Genomic DNA, 12,487 nt, shown 5'->3' with positions numbered 1-12,487 from the left:
ATCCAAATTTCGAAACCCTAAGACGATCGACCTTGTAATTGTTTTATGGGCGAAAAACGTATGTGCTGTCTTACGTACCAAAATTCCCTGAAGTTTTTCGCCCATAAAAATGGCACTTTCGATCGCCTTAGGGTTTCGAAATTCGGATTCTGTGTACCAAAATACATCGAATCCATACCCTGGGGTCCACTGCACAGAACTTTATTTATTTATTTATTTTGTATGGCTGTCTTACGTGTATTCTCCCTGTGCAAAATCGCTAAAGTTCATCGCCCACAAAAAAATTGACACGGTCGATTGTCCTGGGGTGTAGGAATTTCGATTCTGTGTAACAAAATACATCGAATCCATACCATGGGGTCCGGTGCACAGAACTTTTAATTTGTTTTGTGTAGTTGTGTTATTATTAATAGTGTTGATATTATTTTTGTTGACATTTTTGTTGATATTATTATTATTTGATCATAATCATTATCCTTTGGCGTTTTCATCTAGTATAATATAGGACAGAGTGGGAATTAAGATAAAAATCTGAAATTAACATAAAATTAGATTTATTCGTAAGTCTCAGCAAACCGGAATTTAATATAAAAGGCTGTTGGAGAAAAGCATTAATCATAAAACGAAATTCTTCGTGTTGTGTTTTGCTGCGGCAAAAATTAAGTTCTCTCTTACCCGGAAGGCCTCAATTGTTTGATTACTTCAAAAAAAAAAACTTGATTTCTAATGTATGACATACTATTAAAGAATATACTCGTGATTACTAATGATATTTTTGTTTTGTTTTCTAGCGATGGTCGTTATTACGAAATCGTAAAAGCCAACTTTGAAAGAGCAGATCGTTCAACAGTAGTGAGGACTACAACAACGTACAAAGTTTCACTTTATTATTTGCTCACAAATTACAATGATCTTATATTCAGTTAAGTTGATCGTGCGATTTTTTTTTAAAAAGTTTGAATTTCATCTTCATATACTGTATTTATTATATATTTTACTTTTGAATTGAATTGTACAAACATAAATTCCCATTCCCAAAGAATTTGTATTGTATGATTTTGTTACCTGAATTGTTATACCATTTAATTGGTGGATTTCTATTGATTTAAATTATTCTGAGCAAATTGAGTCTTAATAAAAACAAATAAGAGAACAATTAGTTTGTGTGTTTTTTCTTGCTGACGAGCACAATATAAACGAGTAAGCACATCCATTATTTGTACATTTATTATCATTATTATTTCTTCATCCTTGTTGTTTTTCTTGGTGATGTATCAAAAGTTATATATACTTGATCCAAATAAACATTTTTTTCTCAGAGACGCATGAGGTTTTCGGAGAACCAACTTTACTTGTGTAGATCTAGTTAGAAGACCTACGTATGTTTCAGAGTCATACACTATGTCATAGAATATCTTATACTGAATCAACGTAATATTTTGAAATTGGTAAGATCATATGGGTATCAAACAAGACAAATTTCTCATAAGTGAAATTCCACAGAATTTTCTTGCAGTTTCTAGGTACTTACAACAGCTCAAAAGTTATTTACTCTTAAATATTTATGTCCTTTGGTGAAATGCTCACAGGTAGGTTCTAGAGTATATAGTTCGTTTAATAGAAAAGTGAGACCACTCAAAATCATCAGCTTTTGAATAGTGACACTTTACATAAGACTCTCTGAAGAAACAAAGAATAAATTGTAACATAGTTTTTTACGTATCGTTTGTATTTGGGATATGTATTCGTCCTCAAAATAATACATTTTGTAACTTTCTGTACTGGTATCTCAATAAATGTAAAATTACATTTCTTCAAGTACCATTAGTCAAGTTATTACATATTTCAAATCTACATGTAAAACGAAAACTTATAATACTACACTTATAGAGTGTTGAAAACTAAGGACGCTACAGTATCAAAAACATCGAAAAACTACCAAATTTTGGAGGAGTCTACAACAGTAATTATGCATTGACAGACAGGTAATGCACATGCGAAGTACCTTAGTTTTGAATAGTACAGTCATCATGTGACGTAATTCGAACAAATATAAACAAAGTTATAAGCAGTGGTGTTATTCTATTTTTAACAACCGGTTCAGTATATATATATATATATATATATATATATATATATATATATATATATATATATATATATATGTATACAGAGAGAGAGAGAGATAGTAGATGGATAGGTAGGTAGATAGACATAACTCTCTTAGGAAACAAACCATACAAAGTAGACAAAAGCAACTTTTTTACAGGACACCACAAGTAACAAGTAGAAATCTACACAGCATCCTAATACAAGGTGGTGTCGCGAAATTAAATAGCACTACGAATATGTTGGAAACGAATTATCCAAGATAAATGCTTATTAAAAAGTATTGGAAAGACCTTAATCCAGCAATGAATCAACAGTTGTTTATAATGAAATATATGCGTTTCAAATACAAATAATCCTCACCACTACTCATGTGATCCCAGTCTCATGTTCAACCCTATAGCTGTAAGAATTTCTAAAAACAAAGATAGTTAAACTAAAATTTACTGTTTCTTGGTATAATTGGGTAAAATTTATTGGGTATTGATATAACAAACGATTCTTCGAACTGGAAATATTTTAACAACCGGTTCTAGCGAACCGTTGTGAATCGGCTGAATAGCACCACCGAGTTATAAGAAAATCAAATTTTGGCTTTTTTCAAAGAAGTTTATTTCGAAAAAATGTTTTAAAAAGGATCAAATCCAATTATATAGATGGTTTTTAATAGACATAAAGATCACAAGCCGCTTCTAGCAATTTGATATCTCAAACCATTGCAGAGATATGTAAAATATGGATAAATTCTGAAAGATGTATATTTTTGGAAATTTTTTGAAATACTTTTTTCTGTTTATTTTGATTCTATGACATTACAGCAGTACCTTTTGGTAAGTGCAATTACAACAAGCTTTCGGAATTACATAATTTTAAGCAGTATTGCGAACTTTAACACTTTTTTACGGTGTCTGAACAGTTTGAGATATCAAATTGTTGTAAACAGCATTGTGATCTTCACATCTATTATAAACCATTTACGCAATTGGATGAGATAGTTGTCTAAGCAGTTTTTTGAAATAAGGGTCTTTTAAAAATGTCAAATTTTCACATATTCATTCGAAATCCATCAGCCAGAGTATTAGACACAGAATCTATAGTGTTTTGGATGTGCTTTGTCCTGTCTGTCTCATTTGTGTTATTACTACTATAAACATTACTACTATAAAATTTGGATGTTTATGATACGATAGCGTCATTAGTTTAGAACACTGAATAGTAAATGTAACATTTTTTAATTTAACATGTAGATTTGAAATTTTGTAATAATCTAACGCAGTGCCATTTGATATATTTAAAATATCAATCGTTCGATATGTTGAAATATCACAGTTCTCTTAGTTCAGTGTTCACATTGATTTAAAAGAAATATCTTAAATAAAGGTCTAAAATAGTAGTTATTCTTTTTTACTTTCAAGCAAAGATAGGAGAGTAGAAAGTATGCTGATCATGAAAAAAAATCAAATTCGAGATTTTGACAATAACCTATGCTAGTTCACCACTTCAAGCAGCAAGTAAGCAATTCGATAATTATGCAAAGTTTTGTTTTTGTTGCATTTACTACTGTCTCTTAATTTGTTTTCGCAGTGTTGCAATGTGTATGACCCTCTTGTCAGAATCAAACTGTCTGCTGTAAACATTACTATACAAGTACTCTGAATTATCAACAGATATACGAGTTCGTACGTATAATGGTTTCATACAAGAACCCTACTCTTGTAAACATAAAATACAGCTTCCCCACATTGTGCACTAATACCCACTGGTGGAAGTAAATAGATATCTAATATAGTCCTCTTTTATATGCATTCAGTCATTTTAACCGTAAAATTACCATTTTTTTGTGACAACCTATTATAATTACTTACTTACTTACTTAAGCCGTCCTCTTCTACCTTCCAGTGTAGAGGGGTTTCCAGAGAGCTTTCCAATCATCTCTGTTTTGTGCTGTTGTCTGCACCGTCTTCCATGGAACCTTCTTGTTCTTTGAGATTTCTCGAATATCTTCCAGCCATGTTTTCCTCGGTCTTCCTTTTGGTTTCTTTCCTATAACTTTTGCCTCGTATACTTGTTTCACTATTCTCTTTTCATCCATTCTTGTTAAATGACCAAACCATCTCAACTTTATTTTCTGTATTTCATCTTCCAATGGAGCTATTTTAAGCATTTCTCTTATTTTTACATTCCTTATCTTGTCTCTTCTAGTTTTACCCTCTATTTTTCGCAGAAATCTCATTTCCGTTGCTTGTAGTTTCTTTTGTTGGTTTGTACTCAAGGTCCAAGACTCACAAGAATATGTTAATATTGGCTTATATATCGTTTTGAATACTGTTGTTTTTGTTCTTTTTGTTACTTCCTTTCTGTTCAGGAGCTGTGTCTTTAACCCATTAAAACATCTTCCTGCAGCTGCTACTCTGTTTGAGATTTCTGTGTCTAGTTTTCCTTCTTTATTTATCCAGGTTCCAGGTATTTGAAGTTATCTACTTGTTCTATTGTTTCATTTCTGATTTTGATGTGATGCTTTTTGTCTTCTTTAGAAATTATCATCGATTTTGTTTTGCCTATGTTTATTTTTAAATTTCTCTTTTTCAAGTGCTCTTCCCACAACTTTAAGTTAAAATTCAAATTTTCTTCTGATTTGGCTATTAGGACTACATCGTCTGCAAATGCTAATTCTGCGATTTTTATTGGTTTCATTTTCCAGAAGCCTACTTCATACCATTTGTTGTTCTTGCGGCATTCCTTCATAACGTCATCTAATACAAGGTTGAACAAAATGGGGCTGAGTACACAGCCTTGTCTTACTCCTGATGTAGTGTAAAATTCTTTTGATGTTTCATTACATGTCCTGACGTAGTTCCTTGTTTGTCTATAATAACACTGAATTACATTTGCTAACTTACTATTTACATTCCTATTTTTGAGGCTTTTCCATATTTCTTCTCTTCTGACGGTATCAAATGCTTTCGTTAGATCTATGAAGCAAAGATGTATTTCTTTATTTTGATTTATTCCTTTTTCTATGATTTGTCTCAGCGAAAATATTTGATCTTGTGTGCTTCTGTTTGGTCTAAATCCACTTTGAGAATCTTCCAATTGCGGTTCAATTTCCTTCCTTAGTTTTTCATCAAGAATCCTTGCAAAGATTTTAGCTACTGTACTCAGGAGCGAAATCCCTCTATAGTTATTGCAGTCTTTATTGTCACCTTTCTTATAAATGGGTACTATCACTGCGATTTCCCAATCACTGAGTACTTGTTCCTTCTTCCAAATCAAGTTAAATAACTTTAACAGCATTTCTCTTCCAAACGTACCTAGATGCTTTATCATTTCTGGAGCAATTCCATCATGTCCTGATGCTCTTCCGGCTTTCATTTTCTTTATTGCCCTTTCCAATTCTTCCTCTTGGATGTTATTTTCCGTCTTTTCTGTTTTGTGTCTGTTGTCTTCTTGTGACTGTTTTTCGGTTCCTCTATGTGCATATTTCCTTAACTTTTGCCTTATATTTTCGACTCTCCTATTTCTTTCTTGTATTGGTTCCTCCTCTTTCAGTGTTTCTTCGAAGTATTCTCCCCATCTTTTTATTATCTCATCTTCCTTAACCAATATATTCCCTTCTTTATCATATATTCTTTTAATTATTGGCTCTTTTTGTTCTTTTCTCATTGATTTTAGTGTACCATAGAATAACTTTACGTTTCCTTGATAATTCTCCTGTAATCTTTTCCCGAAGTCTTCCCAAGCTTCCTTTTTACTTTTTATTACTATATCCTTAACCCTTTTCCTCTGTTCTTTGTATCTCTCATAGTCGTTATCCGTTTTCGTTGTTAGATAGTTTTTCCATCTTTTCTTCTTTTCTCTTGAAAAACGAATTTTGGGCGTGATAACTAACATCGTGGTTGAAGGAGGAGTCGCCTGAACTTAGCAAAGAGTGATAATGAAATATCTACTACTAATTGAAACTGTAAAAATTTTTTAGTAAAGTAAATTTTGAATAAATTATATTATTATTCTTAGTCTCTGTACATATTCATTGTAGAGGTAATATTCCCAAATCGGACTTCCGAAGAAACTTATCGAATCGAATTTTTTGACCGTGCTGATAGCGACTACTCCCAGTCACGACCTAATTAGTTTTTCAGTTTTGTTAGAAATAAGAAAAGAAAGAGTGAGAAGGGAAAGGAGGGGAGAGAAGTAGAAAGAAATAAGAAAAAAAGGAAAAGGAGAGGGAAAAGGAAAGATTGAGGATTTTAAAGGAGAATGGATTACCGGATGATTTAGGAGATATAGTAATGAATTCGAATGGTTATTATCCGGTAAATCGTTACAAATACTATTAGTGGAGAATCAATTTTGAAGTGATGTGGAATAGACACATGTTCCCTCATACCACCCAGACCTAGCTCCAGGCACCACGTTCGTGGGGTTGCCCAGACCTAGACCTGGAAATGAGGAAAGTGAAATTTAATTCTTTGTAATTCAATCTCAAACCATAATTGATAACTATCCATTATCTGAACTCCATGATCTGAGATCGACCACACATATGAATTAGTTAAGAGAAAGAAAAAAAAATAAATATAAACTCAATATAAAATTTATGTATCGTCTCAACAAGAGTTTCAACTTCCTGGAAGAAAGATGTCGTATTTAGGCTCATCCCGTTATTTCCGTCTCACTCCTAGAGCCGACTTTAAATTTGTTAGTGGCGGTCTTTCATGACCTAGGTTATTTACCTTAACACACATATATTAAAACATGACACATATATTATAGATGTTAATATGACAAATGATATTACTAAAATTACTTAAATTAAATCTATCATGCATTCACTCGCTCACTCACTCAGGACAGTGTATATATGTTTAAAGGAAAACCAACTAGCTACAAGGGTACAAATAGTTTATTACATTCATAGTGAAAAGGAAAAAATAATTACAAAGAAAATCTTAAAAGCACAAGTTCTTGGTTATATATTAATAGAATACATAGAGTTATATTTTAGTAAATTTTTATATATTCAATCATCTTGACAAAAAAAATAATTACATATATTATATCTTAGGCATGCTAAAGCAAATTATGATTTGCGACATACGCAAAGAAGACACTTATTTCACTTTAAAAAAATTTGGACAAAGAGGAAAGAAAAGAAAAAAAACTTTTAGGTGTATTAGAACTTATGAGTCTCTACCTCATCTCGAGCAATAAAATATTAATAATTCTGAGCGTTCAAATTACAAATCACGCACTACTCGTAGTGTCCAAAACATTTCGCTCCATTTAACTTAGTTTGTGTATATATCTATATATATATATGACTATTGGTTTATAAAACCATTCATCAACTATTTTCAGTTTGTGACAGTACTCGCATACTACAACGTTTATACCCATCTAGGGATTTCACCAACAACATTTGGTCAGAGGAGAATTCTCCTCTCGGTTCAGTCCATTCCAGGTTACTAGTTAGTCATTCATCACTGGGACACATCATAACACTTTATTTGTGAATTACTTATAACTTTTATTCATAGTATTTATATTTGAGGAGATCTTCACTAGTTGGGAGGATTGTGGTGATTTATATCGTGATAAAACACTGGTTAAGTCATAGGATACACATTGGAAAACAGGGGGGATTCTAGGTACACTTTCAAAAAAAGAATTTCTGGTTGATCACTAAAGGATAATATTTGTCGAGGGATTGGATTATGTTTTAGACCTGCCGTTATTTCGAAATGCATGCCATTGAAACTGTTTACATTATTGATTACTAATTACATTTATGCAGAACAAAAAGAAATTATTTAAGTTCGCGGCGGTATTCCTTAAAAAAAAATTAGACTACATCATTCCATTCGTCGGAAAACATTACTTAAAACCCATGGCAACCAATAAACGTATGGGGCAGATGCGGTGCTCTTACATATATCCATATTATAAATTTAACATTTTACATTTCACTTTAATATTCTATATTTCATACATATTTACATTTCGACGTCTCTCTCTCTCTATATATATATATATATTTAATACACGCGCACACATTTAATTACATAACCCCAAACTAATTTGTCCAAGAAGGTTGCAACATTACACCAAGAAACAAAACTTCCGACGTATCATCATAAAATATTATTTTCATTTATACCGCGCGTCTAGTAATTTTAAATTTTCACATATCCAATTGGAGAGTAGATCAAGGAAAGAAAAAAAACTTGTGAGGCAGGCACGTAACACAGAACATTCTTAAATACATGAATATATATAAACCAAACAATTTTTATCTTAACTTTGGGCCCAATATTACAACAACATTCACGGAAATAAACTAAATGGAAAGTGACCACTGGATAAAAAAAAATCCCAGACGGACAATGGTGAAGGAATGAAAGTGGAAAATTACGGTGTACCGAATCGTTACTCACCCTGTCGATGGGTCAAATATAATGTGAACCCAGTCCCTAACTATTCCATCAAACGAATCGTGTCTTGAGATGTCTCAGCTGGTCATTTCGGTTAGAAAAAAAAAATATTATACATTAATTCATTGATATATTAATGTATAATATATTTTTGAAAATTAAATTGGGGAAGGTTGAAAATTAAAAAAAAAATCTCGAAGTAAGAAGGAAGAGACAAGAGAGAGAAAGCGGCGCCAACGAAAGGAGAAAGATTAAAGTACTACTCACTACACAGAAGAGTGATCGAATTTAAATATATAACAACTCATAGCCAAAAATATTCACATATGCCGAAAAAGGGTGGTTTACTTAAATACGTAAACTAGGAGGGAGTCCTGCTGCCAAGGATGCAGGTTCTGTGTCCATCAGATCCCAATCCCACAAGAGTTTGCTTGTAAGGTTGAAATCCGAGTCCCGTATCCGGCCCAGACCAGCAGGATAAAAGGAGAGGGGGAAGGGACCAGGTAACTGCGTCCCCAATTTTGAAATCTCTAAGTAAGAAAAAAAACATTCGACCCCTCAGAAGAACTAAGAAGGTTCAAGGACAGTAAAGAAACTAGAGTAAAAGTAATAGCTAAGATATCCCTAATTAGTGATTTGCCAAAATAAAAAAAAATTAAATAAACTGAATTTTGGATCGGTGATTTCAATGACCAAACATCACCGATAGCTCCCCTTCGCAGAATGCGCTAAATTCTGAGGCATCGATTAATTTCCATCACTATCTAGTTTGAAAACTGAGAAAAGAAAACGAAAATATTCAAGGGGGGAGGGGACGATGCCCGGGTACGGTATAATAATAAATTTCAATAACTAATTGTTTTGATTCTGTAACCCTGTCAGAGCTGTCGCCTCCATGAATATTATAAACTAGCCCGAGTAGGTAACGTGAAAAAAATCTCAGAGTCATAGGATATTCTCTTTCATAACCGACTGTAAACACAATTCACAACAGCCCAACACCAACTATTTGGTATCATGATCGATGAACAATTACATTCAGTTAGCCATTACATGATGCTATCCCTACCCTGCTGTCAGACGAGATTGTTATAAATAAATACTACTGTTATGGCTCAACTGCGAAGTAATAATACATTCTGATATATAACTCGCCTACCTTGTCGAGTGATGTCTCGGCGTGGAGGGCAGAACTCGAAACGATTCTCACCACACATTTACGTTTCATCTATATATAGCAACATATGGCTAAAATACACTGGGCCCATGTATACACTATACGGGTGTCCTATCATCTATTCACTTTTACTACAATATTCATATTCATATTCAAATAAATATTCATATATTCATATCATCATCTTTTTCCATTTACTACGACGTTATATTTTAAAACACCCTGTCTCCTCTATCTACGCCCAGCCTACATACACATTTCATCATAATACTTAAAAAAAAATCTATAAATCGCGTCCCGACCAACACGCAAGAAACATTACTCGAACCCAAGACTTCTTTGCCACACAAACCATCCTATATCTTACTTCGCAGCTGTTTTAAGACAATTCTCTATATAGAAATATTCACAAAAAAATAAAATATGTGCGATAATATTGCTGAATGTGATAGCATTCTGACAGCAACAATGAAAATTATTCTGCAACTACAAGAAAAGAATTGGAATTCAATATCTTAATTTCAGAACGGAAATAGCATCACATTGGCTGACTTCGGTTAAGAATCTATGCATAGTTTATTTACTTAAATATTTTCATTACTAGATTACACAGAATGTTGAAGTTTTCAGAATATTAAAGTGTCAAATCACATTATCCAACTATCTGTTCATATGGGCCGAAAATTATGGTTACTCGGTTATAATTCGAAAATAAAGGTCAATTTTGTGAAATCTAAATCACTAACTGGGTTCAATGGTAAAATATGCACGACTGATAGTACGAAATTTCGACACAAGGGCGCTAGTAACTATTTGTTCGAACTGTAAACCACGAAATGTGACCTTGTACTCAGGATTATTGTACTATATTACGTTCACTTTCAAATATTGTTTATAAGTTCATTTAATGACGGAATATGAAAATCGCATGGTAAATACTACACTGTCCATATTTAATTATCTCACACTCCCAATCACTCACTACCACAATTACTACTACAAGAAAATGTTTACTACATTACGAATATCTACATGCCACATCTATACTACACACTACATTAATACATGTTATACTAATAAATATACACAAACAACCTTCAGATTTTACCATTTTAATTCGGTTCTATCGGTTCACGAAAGGAAAGGGAAAGAAAGGAACAGGGCCAATTGGCCCTTGTATTCACTAAATCACATTCTTAATGCAAACTATTCAGTTAATACCCAAACTATTTATTGGAAAATATATATAGGCCCCTTTCCTGAAGGGAAAGAACCTTATGATAACTATGCTTTCAACCCATCCCTGCTGGAAGCTATCCCAATTCGGGATGAAAACAGGAGCCCTGAGAGTTAACCTAAGCCATCATTCTAATGTTACCAAGATTGCAAAACTCAAGATACCGCCATGTGGGTTAGTAAAAAAAAAATCACTATCTATATTAATAAATTACTACACGGACAGGTCTTGACTGTAAATGATATTGGGAGGGGTGAAAAGGATAATCACTGAATTGAATTTACTGAGTCAAAGCAAATGAAGATTTTATCACACCAAATTAACCGCACTTAAATGTCGAACCTGTCCACACTAAATATTTACATCCGGCATGGCGTCCTATGTATCCGGCAACATTTCACTAAGATTTTATCCTGTTTTAACTGTTAAAATTTTCTAAATTTGAGCTCCTGTGCTTCCTGGTAGTGTAGTTTTTTACCTGGATATACTATTTACCTATCTCACACGGTTTTACTGTTAAATTTCTTTCATATCTGTTATCCGATCGAACGCACAGCTTTCTTTCTTCGGTCGACGAGGTAGAGTGAAGATGATCGCGCCTTAATCTGTAGCGTGGGTAACTGCACCAATCAAAGTAAAGCTTTTTTGGCGGCGGAGTATTTAAAACGAATAAAAAATGGTAAAATCTGGATTGAACCGGATCTTTAGATGAACATTGGTACCAAAAGAGGGGTGAGGAGAGTCCAAAATATTGTGCCAAAATTTAGATTGGCTAATTATTCTAAACTTCCATCCAATGGTGGGACTATATTTCCGAATAGCACTGACACCGTGAGATTTGTAATCGTCCATTTAAAATATGCATATATAAGATTTATAATTAGTTAATAGATAAATAAAGATATGAATCCTCAAAATACGATTCCTAAACAATTTTTTACCGTCTTCCATGTTAATTTGGAATAAAATAACGAACAAATAAATAATTTATATGGATCGAAAGAAATTTTTGCTAAATAGGAAGTACAGTCGGTGCAAAAATTTCTGGGACCCTCCCATCAAAAATATCATTACATTAAATTGTAATGTTCCATTACACTCTGACTTCATTTTGAATTTCTTCATTCCACCATGCTGTTCTTTTAATTTGCGATCCCCCAATTTTGGATTTCCCGCATACCTGCACTGCTTTCTTTATGATGGTTGTTTTAAATTGCTCCCAAAGTTCTTCTACGTCCTCTATTTCTTCTTTTTGTAGTAACCTTTCGAATACTTCTTCTGTTTCTTGTGTGTATGCTCTTCTAGAGTGTTCTTCTGCCAATTTCTTAATCTTTATTTTCTCTGTAACTTTCCTTTTTCTAATGGCTGGTTTTCTTGTTTCTTCTCTAGTAACTATTAATTTCATTGCTAAAAGATAATGATCGCTCCCTATTTCTGGTCTTCTCATAACTCTTACATCCTTGATTTCATTCCATTTTTCTCTAGGCACTAATATGTAATCTATTATAGATTTCTCTTTCTTTGATGGTTCTT

General features: G+C 32.9%; 1 protein-coding gene across 6 annotated transcripts in view; it reads left to right on the top strand.

Moving 5' to 3' along the window:
- The window catches only part of FipoQ (F-box/LRR-repeat protein FipoQ), a 362,646-nt gene extending 360,667 nt beyond the window's left edge, over positions 1-1,979 (top strand). For 3 of the 6 annotated variants that reach the window (XM_081734232.1, XM_081734229.1, XM_081734230.1), the window contains one exon: positions 792-1,978. In XM_081734232.1, coding sequence (XP_081590358.1) covers positions 792-927 — 136 coding nt within the window. In that variant the 3' untranslated portion in view covers positions 928-1,978. Of the gene's footprint in view, positions 1-791 lie in introns of all 6 variants that reach the window. The other 3 variants (XM_081734235.1, XM_081734233.1, XM_081734231.1) reach the window with 2 other exon arrangements.
- Positions 1,980-12,487: the final 10,508 nt, after the last annotated feature.

Source organism: Thermobia domestica, chromosome 12, assembly GCF_964235325.1.
Source record: "Thermobia domestica chromosome 12, izTheDome1.hap1.1, whole genome shotgun sequence".
NCBI classification, from domain to species: Eukaryota; Metazoa; Arthropoda; class Insecta; order Zygentoma; family Lepismatidae; genus Thermobia; species Thermobia domestica.
This window is presented reverse-complemented; position numbering and strand designations above follow the sequence as displayed.